Consider the following 23328-nt stretch of genomic DNA (forward strand, 5'->3'; position numbering starts at 1 on the left):
AAAAAGGTTGATGCTTGCTTGACTTTTGACTGACCTGCTATTTTGGCGCTCGCCACTAGCTGGATTTTTTTTCAGACCAAGCCACTGGTTTTCTGCCTCCTGCTCTTCAGTCCAGAAGCAGTCCGAAAACTAACTTGTCAAGCTCTTTCTTGTCTTCCTTAAAGCTCTTCTTTGCTGTCATATCTGTCATAGACAAACAAAAACTTGGCAGCAGCAGGTGTCTGGTGTGCCAAGGTCTCAGCCTGCCATGTTGATTGTTACTGTCTGGTTATTTATTTTGTGTGTAATTGGGTCTTTGGAGCAGGATTATCCTTCTGTGTTTGTAGAGCACCTAGCATGGTCTGATCTTGTCCATAACTAGCTTGTAGATTTGCTGATTAAAAACTAATTTGGAAGCTAACTGGCAAAGCTTCAGTATCCTTGTTTTCCAGTGAGAATAGAAAAATCATGCTTATGTTCATTTAGAGCGCTAATGTTTGGAGTAAAACAGTTCCATCTCTTTGTACAGCTCGAAGACTTGCAACAGATTGGAACCAGCACTTCCATTTTCCATGTGCATAAATGGATGCAGAGTTTAGCTCTCTGAAATCAAAGTCAGATCGGATTCAGATTTGGGAGTCATGTATCTATTTTTTATTAGACATTTATGTTTAAAACACTTCAACATCGTACGAATGTTTTAATTGCAAATACATTCTGGAGTGAGGAGGAAATAGTTGTTTCTTGCTGATTTTTTTTTTTCTTTTTTTTGGGGGGGAGGATGCGTGTCAGAATTATATTCTGTTACACAAGTCTCCTTGTCTTTAGGATTGCTTGTGTGTTGTGTCATGTCATGTCCTGTCCCATGTCCGTTCCCTCCGGGTCCACCCTCCTACCCCAAGTATTTGAGATATTTGCATGCCAGGCTGTATTACAGTGTTGTAAACAGCGGGAGAAGTATCCCTTGTACATGGCCTTTAGACACTGGTCATACTTTCTCCTGACTATTTATGCACAGGGAATAAAGTTTTTCCTTGGGAATACAGAGAAAATGGCAGAAACTTTGTAACATGGTACTGGATTTATAATAGTGTTGTATGCTGCTTTTCTAAATGCATGTAGTAGAGATTGGGTTGGAATGAAAAGCTGTGTGTGAGTGGTTTTTGCATTGTATTTACAACAGGAGAAATTAGAGGGTTTGTTCTTAAAGAGCTTGCTGATCTTTGCCTATGTTCCTGAAACAGAACAAAAAAACCCATTTGCTTATAGTGTGTTCGTATAACTGGTTGCCACTCCACTACAAATCAAGCTTAGTATGCTTATTCCAGAGGAGGATATTGCTGTTTTGTCTTGAACGTTTTCCTACTTGTATTCCCATGGCTGTAACTTGTGCAGTTGTTAGTTTTCAATGATGCCTTCATCCTGGTGTTTGTGAGTTACTACTGTTTTAGGCTGGATTTAATTGCTGTTTTGGTATCAGTGGCAAAACTTAGTGAATATTGGGATGTTAAACACCAGGAGTGTTTCCTGAATGCAGCACCATAGGGGAGACAGCCCTAGCAGGTGGGCCAAGGCAGCGCTTCGTGTGTGTGTGTTTCAGACTGTGGCTAACTATAATTTAAAAGCAGGTCCAGAACCTTGGCTGCCTACTTGCAGCAGAAGATGCCAGAAATACCTCATGGTTATGGATCGGCATTATGAGCATAGCATGACCCTTTTCCGATGTGGTGGAGAGCTCTGCCAGGAGCTGCACAGGATTGCTTGCATTGGCCCCAGGCCAAGGGAGTCTCCTGAGGGCAGATGCGCTTCCTTCACAAGTCTGTGTGCAAAGCGAAAAGCGGGAGCTTGGCGCCGTGTCCCTGCCAGCAGCGTATTGCCTGCCGATCAGCCGCCGTACGTGCGGCAGCAGGTCCTGTGAACGTAACATCCCTCACGCTTGCCGTGAAAGACTAAGTAGGCAGCTGTTTTGGCGTTTGCTAAAATCTGCTACCCATTGTGGATTGTATGTCCTTGTGGGAAGCAGATGATGAGGAAATAGTAGTTACAAGCGATTTCCTTTTGACCTTTTGTATTAAGTCCAGGTATATGAAGGTCCAGCTTCTTGGAAACGACTGCGTTGTAACTTAGTCTTATCAATACGAAAGAAGTAATTTGAGCTTCAGAAATAACTCTTAAGCACGAATTTCAAAACACTTGGTCAATTAGGAGCAGTCAGAAGTCTGGTACATGTTCTTTTTTGAGATACTTAAATCATACTTAAAATGTTTGAGGTATTAAGTTTTTCCTTAAAAACAGGTCAGCAAAGCAGATTTAGTGTGCTGAAGTGATGTGGCTCATATTTCAATATCTAGTGTGTGTAGTGACTTGGCAGTAGCTACAGAGAAAACAGTGTTGCTGTGACTTAAGCTGGGCAAAAGGGTCCGAGTGGCTTGTGCGTGAACTGGAGGCACGTGTCCTTGCCCCTCTGGCTGTGAGCAGGTTGCAGTCAGCAGCTCCGAGCCAGTTATTCATAGGAAGGGGCATTCAGCTGGTCTGATAGTTTGCTGCAGTCAGGTACTTCTGCTTGCCAAACCTGGGCTCTCTCTTTGTCAAACTGTAGTTTGTTGTACCTCTTCTTTTCCTTTTGGCATTACTAATGCTGTGTGAATTAGCCTTAGCTTCCTTGTGGCTATAGTGTTGACTATGCTTTTGTTATCAGATCACAGGTGCTGTGAACCAGTAACAAACTGCCTTTTTCTGTCTTGCCCAGGTGGTGGAGGTGTATGGTCTCCTGGCTTTGGGGATGTCTCTGTGGAACCAGCTGGTCGTCCCAGTTCTTTTCATGGTGTTTTGGCTTGTCTTATTTGCTCTTCAGATCTATTCCTATTTCAGTACACGGGACCAGCCTGCCTCAAGAGAGAGGCTCCTCTTCCTCTTCTTGACAAGGTAATGAAGTAGTCTGCAAATACTGGTTTTCTATTTTGATTTTCTTCTGAAATGAATGTTTGTGCTCTTTTAGAGACTAAATGTGTTGATTGGCTTTATTGCATTTGGATACGTAACAAATATTTGTCCTTATTGCAGTGACCATGTGCGTAACCCTGTTAAGCTTGTCCTTCAGAGGCACGGATCCCATTCAGAACAGACAGCATTAGCAGAACTGTGGGAGAGTTCGCAAAGAAAGCAAAATATTCCTTTGATGAGGGAATAGCTATAATTAGAGCTTTTGTCCAGAAGATGTTTTCAGTGTACAAATTGGTTTTACATCTGAGATATTTCAGCTGAAGTTCAGTCCAACTGATATTTTATTCATGATTGTGTTGCTTTCTGAGCCCTGTATGTCTTGTTTCATCATTCTGCTGTGGGACACATTCTTGAGTTCATCTAAGCAGCCAAAGTACCCAACTCGCAAAGTAACTTTTGAGCCCAGTGGTTAATTTGGCAGAGGTGTAAAGATCTTAGAGATACCAAATTCTGAAAGGCTTTGTAAAAACTGGTTGTCAGATAAAGGAGAGAGGCCTGTGTTAGTGCTGTTGTTGAGAGAAAGACAGCATTTGAGGGATTCTTCTGGCTGGAAGCTAAGTGCCTTTGCTGGCTGTTTAACTAGAAATCAGAGCATACAAAAGGGAGCAAGAGGGCAAAGAGGGTGTGTTGCAGAAGATGGGTTAGGCAAATTAGTGTAATATTGGGATGGGGAGAAAAGAGGTAATAGTTGTCTAAGCACACAGGTAACACAGGACATACTCTTCAGAGACTGTAGGGCTGTACTGGGTTAGACCAAATACTGATCTAGCCTAGGATCCAGTTTCCAGCAGTGGCAGTAAATGGGTATCTGGAATGAGACCCACCCATAATGCGACAAGCAGGACCCTTCCTAGTACTCCTCCAATCCCAGATCCAACTTCAGATCTCAGGCTGTATTAGCTGGATATGGTTAATATGTATTCAGTAGCCCTCAAAAGATTTATCTTCCATCTATTTGTGCTTTCTGCTCTTGAACCCGTGTATACTTGTGGTGTTTGAAAGGTCCTGAGGCAAGGAGCTTCACAGCTCAACTTGGTCTGTATGAGGAAAAATCCATTTTGATTGTTTGAATCCATATAGTTTCATTCAGTGCCCCTTGATTCATGTATTGGGCAGGGGGGAAGACCAAACAGTTCTGCTCTTTTCTTTAAAATTGAGAGTAGCACAGGTCTATTCTTCCCAAACTAGAAAACTCTTCTTGCATGTTTGCTGTTTTAAAACTGTTCTGAACCTTTCGTTGTTCTTGTTCCTCTCAAAGTCTTTTCCATGGGTACGTAACTGCTGTGATTTTTGAGAAGCCTTGAAGAGTTTAGCTCTTTGGGACAATTCACAAACTTGTGCTTGACACATAAACATAACACTGAAAGCTCCCCAGGCTTCTCTTTGAGCTCTTAAGCTCCTCTGGGACCCTTGCATAGTAGATCATTTGGAAGTAAGTTTAAGAAGGGTACTAAAATTACTCTGACAGAAAGGATTGGGTATCAGGCAGAAAAGCCAGGATTCTTGATTTCTGATAATTTCTTTTGAAGCAAAACTTAGAGTTCCTCAAATATCCTACAGAAATAGCTGCTTTAAATACTGTGTTTCTCACTACCTTGACCAACAGGAACATTTAGAATTTTCAGCCCCGCCTAGCTTGGTAAACCGGCAGAATTTGAAGGCTTACCAGAAACACTGCCAGTAGTGCATGTAAACACATCAACATTTTCTGCTGTGAATGGCTTTCAAAAGAGATTTCCGGTTACAGTAGTCATTAAAAGAGACAAAGCAAATGTCTCTTGGATGAGCTTTGTTTATTTTTAAAGTATATGCTTCCTCAAAACTCTTTTGTTTTGTCAGAGTGCTGGACTGGTTTACTCTTCAGTCGGTTAATAAGCATGGCATGTTTTTGACTACCATAATTTCTCTCACAAAACTACTATCTTGGTGAACAAGTGAAGATTTTTTCTTCTTTTTTTCTTTTTTTCTTAAAATGAATGGGGGTGTCAGTGCATTACTTTGGATTATGCATGTGAGGTCTGAGCCATTTGAAAGACAGGTGTTGCCTACCTGAACCTGATGCAAATGCTGCCAAAAAGCCCCCAGTCTCCTAATAGTATTTATCAGTTTGATGTTTTGTTTGCGCTATTGTGGATCCGAGTGGAAAGTGCTTTAGTGAATCCATCTGCTTTAACTCTGTGTTTCTGGTAGCTGGCTGAAATTTCAGCAAGTAACCTGGGTGCGTTGTGGCTGTCAAATTGACTTCTGGTTACGAAAACCCTACGCAAGCAGGACAGTGCCACCGTGTGGCACAGCGCTGGAGAGGGAGCGGAGAAATTCCATAGCACAGCGCTAGCTGCAGCCTGACCAGCATTAGGGGAGCTGAGATGAAGCTGTGTCTTGGAAAGAAGTATCAGGGTACATCTCATCTCTTTCTTTTTATAGGAGGATTTCATGGAGGTGTAGAACTTTTAATATTTTTCATTAAACCAACCCAATTTTGCTTTAAAACCAGCTTGCACAATTAACAGGGCAAGGGCAGAGCTCATCACATTGCTTTTAATTGATGGACCTTTTCTTTTTGTTTCTTTTCCCCTCTCCTCCCAGTATTGCCGAATGCTGTAGCACTCCATACTCGCTGCTGGGCTTGGTCTTCACAGTGTCTTTTGTTGCTTTGGGAGTTCTGACTCTCTGCAAGTTTTACTTGCAGGGTTACCGAGCATTCATGAATGATCCTGCTATGAACAGGTAAGTGCCTTGTTGTGTCTAGGGTCTAAAAAGAAGCAGACAGAGAAGGGATTTTTACAGAAATATACGGGTTGCATTGCAATTTTTTAACTTGGGAACTTTTGGGTATCCTTGACAAGCTTTCTGTATGCCAGTCTGTGTGTCCATTGGAAGGATTTGAGGTGAAAATACAGCTTGTCACAGACTTCTTGGGAGATGGTTCATTTCTGTAACAAATTTGGGGCTGTTGGAATTTATAATTGCCCAGTTTGATTGTCTTAGTGCTTTCATTTTCATGAATCACTGGAAAATTTTCACATGCTTGGATAATATAAACACTTCATATTTCCATTTCCTCATTTACCCTGTAGTCATGTGTGAAACATTACTAATCTGTGAGGCTTAAAATACAGCATTGTATGGACTGCCTGTAAATTGCTATGGGAAATAGACAAAATACAGAAACTGCCTTTTCTTAACACTTGTCCCAACTTGTCTAATATCAAGTTGGCATCCTAGGTATGACACTACCTTTCTCAGTTATTCCAGCTCTTAACTCTCAGACCATATACAAAAGAATGTTTCACATTTTGGATTCCAAGATGTGAAAGCAAAAATAGTATAAATCGGGGTTGGTTGCCCAGGAGTAGTTTAGGTAAAAGCATCTTCTGGGGAAGCATGCAGTTCTGGGTGATCTGTTCTTTTAACTGCATCAAATACTGGTGCTGAATTGTGGTCCTTGGAGATGCTGAATTCAGTCTGAGGTTCCAAGCCAAAAAGAAGTGGACGGCTGTATTTGGTATAGGTACAGAGAAAATAAACTGAGAAACGGCTAAATTACTGATTTGCCTACACAGGGCACCAGGTAGGGTGTTGAGCCAAGGGTGTTTCCCTGGGGCCAAGGACTGACCGGAGGGTGATGATGGGGAAATAAAACAAGTGGAGAGGGATTTCATGGTGATTTAGGAAAGAGGCTGACTGGTGCCCAAGTGTAGACATAGCAGGGCTGCTTCAGGCTTGTATAGGCACCGCTGAGACTGGTGGGTTCCTTCTCTTAAGGCACAACCTGGGTCCTTAAAATGCTTTGTGCTGGCAGGGACTCTGTCATTGGGAGGTGTCTGCTGGGCTGGATGTAGCCCACATGCTGCTAGTCAGGAGCAGGGTTCTGAAATCTGCTAGTTCCTAATCCCGAACACTTCAGTGTTTCTGAAAACATTCCTCTCTGGTTCAAGCCTTAGCAGGGACATCAGTAAAAGCTGAAACCAGTGACATTTGAAAGGTTGTGGCAGAAACAGACAGCTTATTTCCTGGTGTTTCTAGACGTATTTTTGAAACAACATTGACACACAGAAATGATTGATTTTTCTTTTGATTGTATTGATCTGCAGGGGAATGACTGAAGGAGTCACACTCCTGATCCTGGCTGTGCAGACAGGTTTGATTGAGCTCCAAGTTGTGCATCGGGCGTTCCTGCTCAGTATTATTCTTTTCATTGTGGTGGCATCCATACTTCAGTCCATGCTGGAAATTGCTGATCCCATTGTCTTGGCATTGGGAGCCTCAAGGGACAAGTAAGAGACTGGTTTCCTAAACTGACAGTTACTCAATGCTGTTTTAGGAGGTGATAAAATAGTAATTGATGGCCTGATTTGGATCTTCAGTAGCTTGTAAAGTTACTCTGTCTTTTCTGTATGCGGATTTCTTTTCTAGTCTAAATTCTCTAGTTTTTCCCTCACTATCCTACTCCCTCAAGGGCACACAGTAATACTTTTCACTATGCTGTATGCTGGCAAACGTGTGACTTGGTCACCTGCTCCTGCTCAGGACTGTGTCCATCCAGCCTATGCAAGAGTGTCAGTGCACTGTGGTCTCACTTAAGCAAATCCAGGAGTCTGGTGCCTGTGCTCTGCCCATGCACGCTCCGTCGTGTGGGTTTGCAGAATGGCTTTTCTTAACTTCCTCTGCAACTGGGTTGGTTTCCCTCTAATGCAGTGGTTTGACAGCTATTGAGGATGGGAAGTTTCTAAGAGGAACCTTGTGTTACATATTGTACAACCTATTTTTTTGTGAGGCTGTGATCCCAAAATGATAGGGTTTACTGGCAGAAAATAAGAGGTGGAAGGCTTGTGTTACTGTACCAGATGCTCCAATCATGTGGGATTGTTGCTAAGTTTAATTTGTATTTTGAAGAGCTGTATTGGTATCTGGTGTTCTGGTATTAATCTGTTTGTATCTTTGTTAATTGCTTGTGTGTTTTCCCTTTTTGTAACCTGTAAGAATACAAGAGGAGGTCTGTTTATGTGTAGAGAGTTTGTTTTAGCTTAGAGGCTACTTATAGCCAGTGTGTTCTGCCTGCAGCAATGTTAACTTCAAATATAGTAACAGAGAAAGGGAGTAGAGCCAGGATATGAACATCTGCCCAGCTTAAACAAGCAGTCTGTGGTGATAGCGAGTTTTAACTCTCTTCTGCGAAATCTCCCAGGCAGTTTAAATCAACTAGGATCAGGATAAATTCTGCTTCAGCTCTCCCTTTCTTCCTCACCCACAGACATGGGATTGCAGACCTCACACTAGTGTTCTGATGTTTCTTCAGACTGTATTAAATTAGCCAGCTTCTGCTGCTATTCTGTTCCCCCAATACTTTCACTTTTTCTGTACCTCATTTCCAGAGGCAACTGAGGTTAAAACACAACCTGAGGAGCATGTAGAGGTAGTATAGTAAATTACTGGAGATACTCTGAAAGCCTTCACAAATGGGTGGGTGTAAAAAGATTGATGGTGTGTTTAGGTTGGGGAGGAGATTAGGAAGTAGCAAATGATAGGAGCAGAGTAAGGACTGGCAGAGACGAATGTTCAGGTCTTGCTACATTTCTTCTTTTGTGATCCCTGAGTTGGGGAATATATTTCTAAAGGCAGCAGGGTTAAATCTGGTGCTGAAAGGGAATGCCTTTGCTCTGTGCATATTAGCAAAAAGACATAGAAGAGTTGTAATAAGCATATAACCTGGGAGAACCCTGTTTATATAGAAAAGTGTACAAACTGTTACATGCATACTTAATAATTTTATTTTAATGGAATTTTATCTGAAACATTCAGTCTCTCAAATACATAATTTGTCTAACCACTGACTTGACCCATTATGATAATTATTGTGGGTGAATTTTTGAAAATAGCAAAGGTCAGGCGAGAGGGGACTTTTCATACTGTATGTGTTGTAGGCATGCTGGGAGTGAGACTGTGCCCAGGTAAAACAGAAACTCCTTTCAACAAGTTAAATCCTTGAGCAAACATCTAACGTGCCAACATCCAGCAGTCAGGCTATTCTTATTCTGACACTCAAATCTGACTTAAAAAATAAAAACCTATTGTGTTGTTTGCAGGAGTCTGTGGAAGCACTTCCGAGCAGTCAGCCTCTGTTTATTCTTACTTGTGTTCCCCGCATACATGGCCTACATGATTTGTCAATTTTTCCACATGGATTTCTGGCTGTTGATCATTATCTCCAGCAGTATTCTAACCTCTCTTCAGGTAAGAATGTTAGCCCTGTAGTAACTGTGAAGCCCTGCGTTAATCGTTATTCTAGGGGGGAAATACATGATGAGAAAAGAGCAGGGATGATAGAAGGGCAGTAGTACAAGATATGATATAAAATTTCTTTCTTTATCCTGTATCCGAGGCCAAGGAGCTCCTAGGGGTGGGCTGAGAACATAGGTGAATGGAAGCCTATTTTAAGTTGTAAAGCCAGAAGGCTTTTGAGGGCATAACTATGATAGTAAAAAGTTGTGGGGTTTTTTTTTTCCCCCAGAATACTCATTTATGTATTGTTACTTAGCTATGGCTCTTTGAAAGCAATTTGATCATCAAAACACAGTAGTGTAAATACAGGAAATGTTTTGTACTATGAGTATTTGTTATAACTTGGTTTTTTTGTGATTAAATTTATAAAATCACCCCTCATGGTGCTCAGCACTTTTGTTTAATCAACTCAGCTATGTTCTGGACTGAGGAACGTACACGAGGGGAAGTACTTGGGAACAAGCTTAAATGCTTTGCAAGAAAGAGTGACTTTTTATTTGTCTTGAAGTTCAGCAAGATTTTTACTACTTTGGGTCTTGCTTGCCCTCTGTCTGATTTGTGTGTACAGAGCTCGATGGACAATGCTGAATGACAGAAGCTCCAGTTCAGGGTTAAATGCTGAGCTCATGGTCTTGCACTGTGTTACAGGTGCTTGGGACACTCTTCATTTATGTTTTGTTTATGGTGGAAGAGTTCAGAAAAGAACCAGTAGAAAATATGGATGATGTGATTTATTATGTAAATGGCACGTACCGGCTGCTGGAATTCCTCGTCGCTCTCTGTGTGGTAGCATACGGTGTCTCGGAAACAATCTTTGGTGAATGGACCGTGATGGGTTCTGTGATCATCTTCATTCACTCCTATTACAATGTGTGGTTGCGGGCCCAGCTGGGGTGGAAAAGTTTCCTTCTTCGCAGAGATGCTGTGAATAAGATAAAATCGCTGCCCGTTGCCACGAAAGAGCAGTTGGAGCAACACAATGATATCTGTGCTATCTGCTACCAGGTAAGAATGGAAATGTCAAAAGATTGGCTTGAATTTAACTACCTCTAGACTGTTGAGTTCAGTCTGCAACTAGTAAAGTAAGTTACTTGAGTTATATTTAATCAGTAATATTGTGCTCAATAAGTTACTTGACTTAGCCAGTTTTCTGTTTTGTGCGAATTGATTTGGAGTGCTGTTACCAAGACAGTTTTTATGAATAAAGGAAGAATTTGGATGTGTTTAAATTTTTTTTTTTTTTTTCCCCCTGAGTTACGCAATAAACCGTATCCTTGAGCTTCTTTGAAACCTCTCATGTTTGGGTTGAGCTGGTCTCAATAGTAACAGCAAATGTGCCCTTTCTTCCTTAGTGGAAGATCTTGTTACTGAAAGACAACATGTACTCAGTAGCTGATTCGTTGTTATTCTGTAGAAGCAGCTCAGTCTATACGGACATCACTGCTTCCGCTTCAGGTGCAATGCCATTTTTACGAGAAACTGAATTATCAAAAGATGAAGGGTCTTTCAAAGGAAGCCAGCAGATGTAAGGACCTTAGAAATTAATGGTGAAAGTAATATCTTTATCACACCTCTATCTCCAAAGTCTCTTTCTCTTGGAAACAAATTGTCATTACGTATGACAGTGCAAGAACCACCCTAAGATTAGTAGTGTGCAGTTGGAATGCAATTGGATTGACTCCAAACTTGATACAAATTCTTTGAAGAGTAAAACTACTGGTGCCAGGTTGAATGACAGTGTTTGAAACACCAGACTAGTAGTGTGTAGGTCTCAGCTGACAGCGTTAGGCTGTTACTTCATTTTTGGTTTGCTGCTGTTACATGTTGTATCTGTAAGTGTGCTGTTTTTGACTTGCACAATTGTTTCTTAAGCCAACTAATCCTGTGACTCTCATCCTACGAAAGCTTTTATTCAAGTGTAATAATACCTTATAAACAAAGCTTTCTGCCTAATTTCTAATCCCTGTGTAAACAGCCAGACCTGGCCCGTGTTTGAATTGTGTGTGTATGTGAATGTGGAGGCTTGTTGATATGAAGGAAGGAACATTCTCTTACTTGCCTGTGGACTGCTTCTGTCTCCTCTGTGGCTAGTAGACCATTAGATGTATGGGGTGAGAGGAGAGGAACAGGATTACAAATAATATTTCTTTTTTTTTGTGTCTTTCAGGATATGAAAACTGCTGTAATCACACCATGTAGCCATTTTTTTCATGCGGGTTGTCTTAAGAAATGGCTGTATGTGCAAGAAACCTGCCCTCTGTGCCACTGCCAACTCAAGAGCCCTTCACAGCTACCGGGACTGGGACCAGAGCCAGTTCAACAGCCAAATCCTAGTGCAGTGCAAAATACCAGGCCTGGAGATGCAGCTGAGCCCCCTGGTGCTGAATGTGACAATGGGCCAAATATGAAAGACAGCCCTAGCAAGAGCAATGGACAGGACAGCCTGGAGGCCTCTGCTGAGATGGAGGGGTCTCAAAGCATGGACAGTGACACAAGCCCGTGTGAGGCTAGCCAGGGAGCAGCTTGTGCTGCAGAACTAACTGCAGCCCCAGAGGGGTGCCCCGCTCAAGACCCAAGGGTTTGTGTCCAGCTCTGAGGTGGCAAAGGATGATGCGGGAACAAACACATTTCAGAGATCCAAGTTTGACTCAGAAGAAAACCTGTCCTTCCACAGCTGTGAAAGAAGTTTACCTATTAATGCTGGTCAAAACGTAATCTCCCATGCTGATTTCTGTGGGCTGCTTGGTAGTGGTAACTCCAGTGAGATGTAGTAGAAATGACTCCAGAAGCTCTGTGAACTGTGGGCATAGGAAAGATGTCTGGAAATAAATTGAAGGAGTGTTTTCAAGATGTAAGTGAGGGGTAAGGGAACAAGAGGTCTGTGAGAGGTTATAGACGAATGGACAGAACGCTAGCTTTTGTTCTGGTCAGGAAGAGGGTATCACAGACAGCCATGTCCCAGGGTACCTGAGAGACGTTAAATGCAGTGAGTTGCTAGTCTCTGACTGAGGTGCAGCTTTGGTTGCTGACATACTTTTTATGGCACGTAAGCAAAAATCAAAGATATAACAGCAGTGATAGTACTAGAAGATGGAAGCACTCTTAATACGTCGTGTATGCTTTGGGTGTTCTCGGTGGGGCAATTGCATTTGAATTCATGTAATCTATAGTGACTCTTGACTTTTATGATGGAGTCTTCAATATTTTGATGTATATGAAACTTTTGCTAATAATGGGCACAGTCTGGGCTGCATGAAGTAAGCTAAAGCTCTGATGAACACTGACCTCTGCTACCATGTGCAGGAGCAAAGTGGGATGAGTTTTAGGGCACGGATAGAGGCCTTGCAGTACTGTGCTGTGTAATGTTTAATTCTTGCAGCTGAATTAAAACAGTATTAAACTCTGGCGATATTTGCACTTTGGGAATGAGTACATTATTGTGTATGATCAGACTCCGCAAATGCCACTTTTAAAGCTGTTAATAGGTTTGCACCTTTTTTTTTCTTTGACAAGGACATGTCCATACTTAAATTTTTACATGCATCATGGCTTCAAGTAGAACTAGGGACAGGGGTGGGGAAATAGGTCGGAGTAGGGGGCAGGCAATTTTTTTATGTGAATTTTGATATGAAGAGAAATTAGTCACTTATTTATACGATAGGCTTGACTCAAGTGTTTTTCAAAGTCGGTATTCCTAATGTGAAATGTGATACTATTTTATTTTTAGCAGTCAGTTTGGATGTCGACTGACAGACATAGCTGAATGTCTTAATAAATTACATTTGAAGATTTTTACACCTGGTTATGTGATTCTTGTGCTGAAATTCCATGAGTTAAGTATGTGTTGAGAGGCTTTTCTGCAATAGTACATCTCTGTTCCCCTTGGAGACCAGTGGAACTTCTGATGAACGTCCCTGATTTCCATTTCAATGCTCTGTGTCATGGTGGTACCTCCTGGCCTCCTTTGGTCCTTGCCACCAGATCTCCACCAGTACAAACAGAACAGTAGCAGGACAGAGAGGCACATTTGCAGCTGCGTGCTGTTGCTGAGCCCCAGGCAAAACCCAAACCTATTTCTTTCTTACCTGACAGAGTGGGAATGTCAGTTGGATTATCCATTCTTGGATTCTGTATCTCTGTTTTGTTTTCTTGCATGTTGATCAGAAATTTGGGTTTACCGTGAGCTTCACTGATGATTGCAAAGCTTTTATTAACAGCTGGGTGAGGGTGTGGGGGGGGGGGACTGTAAGAATTTTTTTTTTTAACTCTTCTTAACTCTACTCCTGTTAATCGGTGGTCTGGGTCCTGCTCTTTCATGCCTGCATTTCTGTAGAAGTGAGTCTTTCTCAAAGAGATGTTTTGTATGTGTCCAGGCTTTTAACCTACATAATTTAGACTGTTTCCATTCTAGCCACACTTAAAAGTCTGTGGAGGCAGGAAATGGGAAATTTCTGGGCAGCACTGTTACGGGGTGCTCTTTAGTATTGTGAAACAAAGACTTTCCCTCAATTCATAGAATATGTTCTTGAAGGATACTCTGTTAAACTCTGCTTGCTGTCCCTGGATGCAGAAGGATGACCCCAGAAGTTCCTCTCACCAGTGATGGGAAGTTTTTCCTTTGTGTAAGATCACCTCTCTTCCATGTTGGGGAGCAAGCGGTACCCCAAGTGACTGGGAACAGGAGAGGAGAAGAGCTAGGCTTGGTCAGTCTTGGGAGATGCAGGCTGGAGGGGTTGTGGCTGCTCTACAGATACCTCAGGGTGAATGCAAGGAGGGAGAGGAACTTGTGCTCATCTACAGTATTCACATGAGGGCAGTAGGGCAGAAGGGGATCACGGGGGTCATCAACTCCAGTTCGTCGCTATCCCATACAGTATGTCACATCATCACTTTCATAAATACGGGAAGTGGTGGTATAAAAGCAACAAAAACAATAAGGTTTGCCTTCACTGCTTGTGCCGCCCAGAAGCTGTTTCTCAGCCTGGCTGATCTCTTGGCAATGAACCTTTTAATTTGTACCCTAAATTATTCATAGCTGATTGGTAATGCAAAAGCTAGAGGAAAGGATTATGGATTTACACCAGCGTCGGTAAGAGGTAAGTGTGCCTGGAGACGGCTCATTAAGAGTCAACAGGCCCACGGCAGATTCAACAGATGCACTGTCTGCCAGGACTGCGGGTTGGAAACGTGGATGTGGCACCGGAAAGGAGCCTGAAGGACTAGGAAGGTATGTGCTGTCGTTTAGGAGAAATGGTGCTGCAAGATTCCCACTGGAGTGAACCAAGAGCAACTCTTCTGTGTTGGAGAAGGTGCTCAAAGATGTGGGGGCTCAGGCAATCTTAGCTGCTGAGTTCTGCATCCTGGCAAGAGGGGCATGACGAGATGGAAACAGCTCTGATGCACCTGTTTTGCTGTGAGAAGGATGTTTTCAAGAGGGAGAGGAGAGAAAGGAGGGGAGGCCGCTAGCTTGGAGCGTTCACAGGAAAAGGGCTTTTCTTGAAAGATGGACGTTACCTCATGAGGTGCCAACACCATTGCAAAGACTTGCGTGTAGAGAGCAAGCCGAGGTGGAGTGTGTACATTCCTGCAGGGTTCATGAGTCCGAGGTAACCGGTTACTAAAATCTGTGGGCCTAGAAAGTTCAAAAGGGGAGGGGGGTGTGTGTTCATTTTTGCTTCATTTTTGTGTTTTCCAACTAAAAAACTGACAGAATACCATGTTCTGAAAAACTAGGGACAGCTAGCCTTAGCAGGAACTTAAAAAAGCCTGCAAGGAATGGGAGTGGGTGGGAAAGAAATACTGATAAGCCAAGCAGGGTGTCTTACGGGTCAGGAATTGCTGGGATGAAGTGAGAACTGCTAAAACTCAAGCCAAGTTAGATCTCGCAGAAGAAATAAACCATGTAGCTTGAAGGGAAATAGGAAAAAAGGGGGGAAGGCTGCTATGGGGGAGCAGGGATGTAAGGAATGAAATGAACCTTCTGTCTCAATGCTCTGTAGAGCATTTGGGCGAATGCTCCTGACCTCTGAGCTTTGCCTGGTGCAGAAATCCCTCTTGGACACTGCTTGCTCTGAGTTGATTTTCTCTGCAGCTGTGCATGAGTAAATGGGGGAAGAAAAATGCTTTTCGAGTGTTTATGCTCAGGATATAACTGTAGGCTGAGTCTTGAATTCATTTTCATGTGGACTCCTTCCGATGGTGGTGATTGAAGAACATTTGGACTCAAGAAGATGCTTCCAGCTAGGTGATACAATGGGAACAGCTGGGAATTTTATGGATGGTTGTTTTTTTGTTGGAAATGGGACCACTGATCCCGTGGTGTGATGGTGTGTGTCTAGTCAGTCCTATCAAGTATCCCAGCACTGCTGGTTTATGGGCCCCATTGCTCTGGGCTCAGGGAAATATGTTTACATAAGGTGAGATGACTTCATGAGAAGAGCAGACAAGCCTGTGGGTAGGAATTTGAGTTGAAAGCTTTGGTTTGAGTTGCACTGCTCTCTGCTCCCTTGCCTTTTGGCTATTTTGCAGCAGAAAAATCTATTTCCTTCCTTGTTCATAGTGAAGCACTTCATTTTATGCTATGGCAGAGAGTTCTTGAAAGGCACAAGTCTTCATTCCGAGTCTCCTTCTTTCCTGATCAACTTTAAATTCGGTTGCTAACTTACCTCAGTCCTTTTCCTAAAATAGACCAGAGTTTGGGCTTAAGCTATCTGAATGGTTGAGAACAAACTTGTAACATTTTTCCTAACTGCCAGGGACAGTTAAGGATTTTGATTTCAGTTGATTCAAAATTCAAATTATCTCTAGCAAATAAGATAGAAAATACAAGAAAGCTGATATCAATGTCTTAAAAAAAATCCCCCATGCTTGGGAAGGAGAACTGGCTGTTTGAAGCACGTCACGTTGTTGGGAAGCCAGCTGCTTTCAGAATGAAAGTAACCAAATTAGAGTGAAACTGGTGTTGCTGGATTTTGTTCGGGTCAGGAGAGCAAACGGCAGGAAGCCCGCGTGGTTTGAGGCAGGCAGTACGGCACGGCACGGTAGTTGCTGGGTTGGAAGTTCTCAAGAAGGAACGGCCCGTGGGCACCACTGCTGGTTTACGCTGCCCTGAGGAGGGCTGTGGAGGTGACTAGTGAATTGGTGCTGGCTTTTCTCCTCGCACGTGTTAAATTTGTATGAAGAGACCTTTACATATCTTCCAGCACTACTTTTTGGTCTCTGTAGCGTCTGGAGCTGTTGCATATTAGCTAAGTCTGTGCTGCAAGGATTGCTTACCCTAAGTCTTGCCTGTGACGTCACCCCACAGAAATGTTTGTGGGAAAGATTGACAAATACATTTCCCTAATAATCTCTTTTGCTTTGCTTGCACTTACAAAGGTGTCAGTAAATGGGCCCGTGTGAACCTCATGAGGTTCAACAAGGCCAAGCACAGGGTCCTGCACCGTGGGTCGGGGCAACCCCCAGTATCAGCACAGGCTGGGGGTGAAGGGATGGAGAGCAGCCCCATGGAGAAGGACTTGGGGGTCCTGGTGGGTGAAAAGTGGGACCTGAGCCGGCAATGTGCACTCGCAGCCCGGAAGCCAACGGTGTCCCGGCCCGCACCCAAAGCCGCATGGCCAGCAGGGCGAGGGGGGGGTTCTGCCGCTCTGCCCCGCTCTGGGGAGACCCCCCTGCAGGGCCGCGTCCAGCTCTGGAGCCCTCGGCACAGGAGAGACACGGACCTGCTGGAGCGGGGCCAGAGGAGGCCCCAGCAACGCTCCAGGGCTGGAACAGCTCTGCTGGGAGGACAGGCTGGGAGAGCTGGGGGGGCTCAGCCTGGAGCAGGGAAGGGTCCGGGGAGACCTTAGTGCAGCTGCCAGGGCTGAGAGGGGCTGGTAAGGAAGATGGGGACAGACTTTTTAGCAGGGCCTGTAGCGATAGGACAAGGGGTCATGGTTTATAACTAAAAGAGGGCAGATTCAGACTAGATCTAAGGAAGAAATATTTCAGAAGGAGGGTGGTGAGCCCCTGGCCCAGGTTGCCCAGAGAGGTGGTGGATGCCCCATCCCTGGGAACATCCCAGGTCAGGTTGCACGGGGCTCTGAGCAACCTGCTCTGGTTGAAGATGTCCCTGCTCACAGCAGGGGGTTTGGACTAAATGGACTTTAAGGGTCCCTTCCAACCCAAAGGTTCTATGATTCTGTGATTTTATGATTCTAAATGCAATTTTAAACTCAATTTTTCTTAGTGTTACAATACTGAGTTTAAAAATGAACCGGTCCCCATTTTTGTGATAGGTATGTTCAATCACATTAAAGACCCCAGTTCACTCCCCCGCACCCTGAAGATAATCAGTTTTCTTTCTGATAATGCCCATTTCTTTTAACTACGGCAATTTTACTCATTAGCACCTTGCGGGAGCCCAAGGCTAGAGGTGCGGTGCCTTCTCTCCTTGGAGCAGTTCAGTGCTGCAGCCTGGGAACGCCTAGTGCCAACGTGGGGAGGAATGTGGCCAGGGAAATTCCATCTGTTTTCCTAAAGGCAGTTATGATTCAGCTGATAAACCACTCAGCAAATGTATTCTGTGGCTCTAAGGTATTGATTATTCTCTGGAAAACGAACACTCCCTTTCAGACAAAAAGGTAGCCTGCAAAACTTGGTGAGCTCTCTGCAACTTGGAGTATATTAAACAACGCTAAGAGAGCGTATCTGGCACACGTGTGAACCTAAAGATGACCACAGTGGCTGAAGAGATAGGATGTAAAAGAAAAACAATTCGTATGCATAAGTAACCAACCCAAATTTAAAAAAAAAAGTTTCTATGTGTTACAAGTAATTAGATATGATTTTTCCCAGTGGTTGCCATTTCCTGGAGGTTTATAATCCACATTCTTAAATAAATCTGGTAGCTGAAACTCTCTCAGCTAATACAACAGCCAAAGACCAGACGATCTGCAGAATTTTACAGCAACAAACGTGAAAAGCCTGGGACTGTGATGTGGATAAATGACGATTCTTAGGAAATTAAAATGAAGAACTAACTTAACTGGATCAAAATAATCAATTGAATAGGTATCTGGTGTTTATAAATGAAATTATATACAGTTCCTTAATTGACCGTAGTCTGATTTTTCTTTACATTGATTGTTTGCTTCTAGCTTGGGGAAAAAATGCCAGCTGGAATGCAGAGAGATTAAGTTTTATTTATTTTCCTTGCTAAGAGCCACATTGTGCAATTTTAAAGGAAATGTCCTTGAAAGATGGGTTCCTTTGTAAACTGTTTCAGCCCTTGTTTGTTTTCAGATGGAAATTAATTTCTCAAAGGCCATCTGTGTTAGAAAGTGTGTGTTGATAAGTAAAGAAAGATGAAAAATTGTAACCTGCTAAGATACCTCTTGTTTTCAAGATAAAAATCTTTGCATGCATGTGGTTGGGTTTTGGGTATAGCTGGTCTGGTCACCTTGCTGGAAAAAAGGTTGGTAACGATCCTCATCTGCACAGGTGGTAGGAAACAATCAGTGGGAGAACCTCAGACCCAACTGTTGAATGTTACTAGAATTCCTTATTACGCTCTGATGTGCTTAATTATTAATGTCAAGTACTGTGGAAGAAGCAACCAAGTGCGTCAGCCCCTTGTTGAGCTCGATGGGTGCAGCTGGGGGGCTCTGGTCGGTGCCCGTTCCCGTGCCCAGCTGTAACACACGGCCGTCGGGACCGACCAAAGTGGTTAGAGGCATTTTCACAAAAACTGGTCCCGCGCAGCTATTTCTCACCAGAGTTACAGTTGCATTTAAGATGGCTCTGGTGACTTCCAGGTCCCCACCTTTTTTCTGAAGGTGTGGAGCTGGAGAGCAGCATTAAAGGAAGCTGCAGGGTCACTTTTTCCCTTGGTATGAATGAGGAATATAAGCTGAGTTCTGAAAACTGCCTGACCCCGGAGGCAGGCGCTAGGTCTGGGGTGATGGGCTGCTGGTGGGCTGCTGAAATCTTCTCCCCAGGCTTGTTCTCAACAGCAAACACAAGTCTCACCCTCATGGGGTTTTATTAGCTGGGTCTGTCTGAGCACTGATGGGTCCCGAGTTGTCCCCTCCGGTTTCAGACAGAGGTGGGGTCGTGCCTGCGCTGTGCGTCGAGGGGGGAGCGGGCGGCGTTCGTGCTCCTCGCAGAATGGGTTGGGTTGGAAGGGACCTTTAAAGGTCACCTGGTCCCACCCCCCCGCAGCGAGCAGGGACATCTTCACTAGCGCGCGTTGCTCCTCTGCTGTTGCTCTGTCAGACTGCGGGATCGACCTTTCCCTGGGCGGAAAACCGGCACTAGACCTGTGCCTCGCTCCTCCCGAGGATCCAACCCTCAAAGTCCTGAAGACGTTCGGACCCTTGCAAAAACATCTGGATGAAATTAAGCCCCGTGCTTAGACTTCGCCCCTCAGGGTCCCGTACAGCGGGACTCCAAACCTCCCGAAAGCCCGGACTTGCTTTCCAGAGGGTTCCTTTTTCTCCTTTCTGATTACAGATGAAGAGGATGGAGGCAGGAGGGAAACGGGGCTTGGGGAGAGGAGTGGGAGCCCGGGCGAAGCAGGGGTGGGCGCGGGCAGCCCCCGCGGTGGGGCAGTGCCGCCCCGCAGGCCGGAGGCACCGGGGTGCATGGCACCGGGGGGACCTTTCATTGGGGTTTTGCAATTGCAGGTAGTAACCACGGAGTTTTGGGGGTGGGGACGGGACGGGGGATAATAATAATAATAATAAAAAAATTCTACGTTTGAGTTCACCGACTAAATCCCGAGCGAAGTTGCGCTCCAGCACGTTCTCTGTGAGGCTGATGCTCTGATAATGGTTTGTGTCTGCAAACTTTGCTGGGAAAAATGGGATTTACATTTACAGGGCATCAGAGATCTCCTCTGACACCAGTATTTTTCTTTCAGCTTGAAAGACGGGGGGGTTTTGTCCCCCTTTCTTAAGAACCAGACAGCATAGTCGACTCCGTTCTCAGTGACAGAGCAATTAGGTGCCACGAAATATTCCTTTTTTTTTTTTTTTCTTTTTTTGAGCTTCCCACAGATAAATCTTTATATGATAGAAAAAATTTGATTGGGGTTAGGATTTCTGCTCGATATAACCCAAGGGTGTTCTGAGAATGGCTTGGATTCTGCTGAATCCCACTGGGTGCCAATCAACACCGTCCAGCTTCAATTATGGGTTCAAATATTTTTCCTCTTCCCTTTGCACAGGATTTTTAAGCCGAGATATGCAAACACAGGCCATTGTCAAATACTCCAATGGGAGACTGCTCTCCGCTCCTTGAATACAATATCTTTTGCCTTCTTGCATAAATATTTTAATTGCTAATTTGCTGGTCTCATTTAACACAGATTTGGCATTTATCATTTGAATTTAAACTTGTTAAAACTGACAATTTTCTTGGCTACCTATGTTAATAATTTAAAGGGAAAGCTCATTATTAAATTATTATGGGTAATTATTTTGTAACTAGTGTGGAAATTGTCATTTCTGCAGCCTTTAAAGATCCTAGAAGAAGCTTGTGTGGATCAATACGGATCAAATCCCAGAAAGTGCAAAGATGCACAGGAGCAGAGTCTTCTGTGTAAAACGTTATGTAGCTGGGGAAAAACATTAAAATTAAAATTAAAATATCATTCTCTATACTCGCAACTCCAAAGCCTTGGAGATTGCTGAAGCAAAGTGGTGTAGTTGGAGGGTCATAACAGCCTTTTTAACTCTGGGGTTTGATTAATTCTGAAGCCGTGGCTGGGAAACTGCTGGGATGGGATTTGGGTGACTGCACCTTGCAGAGCTCAACAGGAGTATTGCATGTGATGTTTTCTGCGTGTGTGCTGGCTATTTGTGGAATACAGATGCTGTGGGTCTGCCAGACCCACAGTACAGCACCCCACTGCCTTTCGCACGGCTAGCAGTTGTTTGTCCAGCACTTTCCTAGCACGTCTGAGGCTCCTAGGATAATGAAAAAAATTGTTTTGCCTTAATTTTTAATTTTTCCTCTGGAAAGTATTGAGTTCAAAAAAGCAACAACCCCAAATATTAAAGTATGAGCCCTCGTTCTGGCACAGAGTGAAACTGTTTGCAGAGTCTGTGGCCTCAGAAGACTGCACGGTGCACGAAGCGAGCACCAGCATACGTGGAGCAGGATCAGGGCTGCTGGTAGCACGTCACAGTATTCCTGGGTGGCACTGGTACTTTTCCCTTTGCAAGGCGATGTCAGGTGGTGGTTAATGCTCCAGATTCCTCTGAGGCAGTAAGTTTATTTTCTCTGAGAAAATATACTTAAGTGTAATGAATAAAATTTTCATTTCCAGATATCAAAACCAAATGCAAGCAAGTGAGGCAGATAATTTCTGCGCACCCTGAAAAAAGTGGCTGTCGGATCCGTTTTCATTTGTCAGCGCTCACCCTTGTTGGGGTGGTGTTTGCAGGCTGCGGTTTGGGATCTGTCACTCCAGCACTCCCGTCTAGCACGCGCCGCGCCTGCTGAAATGGCAGGAGGAGGTAGGCTGAGCCCCAGTCCTTCGGGATTTCCAGCGGTGGGGTAAATGCTGCTGATTTCGGTGAGTGGGTGCTGAGCTCTACCGGGCAGAAAAAGTCCCGCTCCCCATAAATGGTGCAGAGGAGCCTTTCCCTGCCCGCAGCACCGGACTGGCCGCCCCGGGTGGGTGTTCGTGCCGCAGTCAGCACCCTCGTGTTTTTGCAGGTACGGTGCCCGCCCCCCGCGCACCAGCCCCCGGCCCCAACCGCCGCCTCCATCGCTTACACAGAAGCACTCGGTAGAAGCGTCTTGCATTTTGGCAGTGACGTAGTCATCATAGACGTAATTCCCTTAAAAAGGATGTTTTGAGGTGCGGGGCTTGTTACCGAGGTGAGTGACGCCAGCATGGCCCCTCCGGCGTCCTCAGCATCCCGGCAGCGGGGTCCGCAGCTGGATTTAGCCCATGGAAAAGCGCGGAGAACAACGAGGTAAAGCCAAACCCCCTCCCCGCTCCCGCCAGATGGCCCTCACGCTTTTTTAATTTTACTCTAAACGGCTGGTAAATGCTCTGCAAGCACTCGGTGAGTTTACAAGGGACGCGAGTCTTTCCCGTCGCTTTATTTTGGGAACGTGCAGCGTGGGCTCCTGGATGGTGCCAGTGCCTGTGAGGGACACCCCCCCCGCCTTTGTCGGTGGTCCCCCCGTTTTCTGGGTCTGTAGGCGAAGGCGAAGCACTGAGGGACTTCAGGAGGGCACAGAGCAGGTCCTGGAAACGTGGCTCATCTGGACCTGGCGGCGTGCGTTCCGGATCGCATCCAGCGCGCGCCTGGCCCCGGCGCTAACTCGGAGGCAGGCTGGGCTCCGAAGGGCAGGCGGCCGTTTCTTACTCAGCCGTCAGCCCTGTCTCTGCCTGTCAGCAGCTGCCACATCCTGCCAGCGATGCTTTACGCTTCTTGAGAGCGAGGGACAGTTTGGAAGGTACTGAATCAGGGAATAACTTCTTTTCCTCTTGATCTCATAAAAAAAAAAAAGACGTTTACTAACTCCTTACCCATTACCTTGCCATTTGAGTTTCAACTTTATGGTGGTGTTACAATATTGAGAAATTCAAATGGAACTTGTGAATTTCTGAGTTTTGGCACTAGTATAAACCAGTTCTTGATCCTGGATTTCCTGATGTTTGCATCTTCCCCACTACACCAGGATCATTTTCCCTTTGAGAACAATACCGGATTTGGCGCTCTCATACTGTGCTGTTACTGCGGTATTTTAGTGCATTAACTAGTAGATTTGTTTATGCGCAGCAAGGTTCTGCCCGGACGTCGGTGCTGTAAGCTTTTCCATCTGCATGCCCCCATCCTGACCTTGATCTACCGGAGGGCTCGCTCACGCTCCAGCCTTGCAGGCTTTTCTATCGGGATTAGCTTTAAGGGGCTCAAGTTGTTGAAGGGTTTTTCTACTGATAAATGGATTGAGACCCATATTTTAATCTCACGTCATCAAACATTCATCGGATACTCTTGGTCGTTACTCACAGAGCCAGGTTTGAACTAGTGACCTGGCAGTAAAAGGTGCCATTAGCCATTT

At 44.6% G+C, this 23328-nt stretch overlaps 1 protein-coding gene across 1 annotated transcript in view; it reads left to right on the plus strand.

The window, feature by feature from the left end:
- The window catches only part of RNF145 (ring finger protein 145), a gene marked incomplete at its 3' end in the record, with an annotated part of 35293 nt that extends 23433 nt beyond the window's left edge, over positions 1 to 11860 (plus strand). The window contains exons 5-10 of the mRNA XM_082006022.1: positions 2729 to 2904; positions 5569 to 5709; positions 7077 to 7259; positions 9069 to 9216; positions 9913 to 10269; positions 11432 to 11860. Of these exons, the coding sequence (XP_081862148.1) occupies positions 2729 to 2904; positions 5569 to 5709; positions 7077 to 7259; positions 9069 to 9216; positions 9913 to 10269; positions 11432 to 11860 (1434 nt within the window). The remainder of the gene's footprint in view (positions 1 to 2728; positions 2905 to 5568; positions 5710 to 7076; positions 7260 to 9068; positions 9217 to 9912; positions 10270 to 11431) is intronic.
- Positions 11861 to 23328: the final 11468 nt, after the last annotated feature.

Source organism: Phaethon aethereus (assembly GCF_964289735.1).
Source record: "Phaethon aethereus genome assembly, chromosome: 14".
Taxonomy (NCBI): domain Eukaryota; kingdom Metazoa; phylum Chordata; class Aves; order Phaethontiformes; family Phaethontidae; genus Phaethon; species Phaethon aethereus.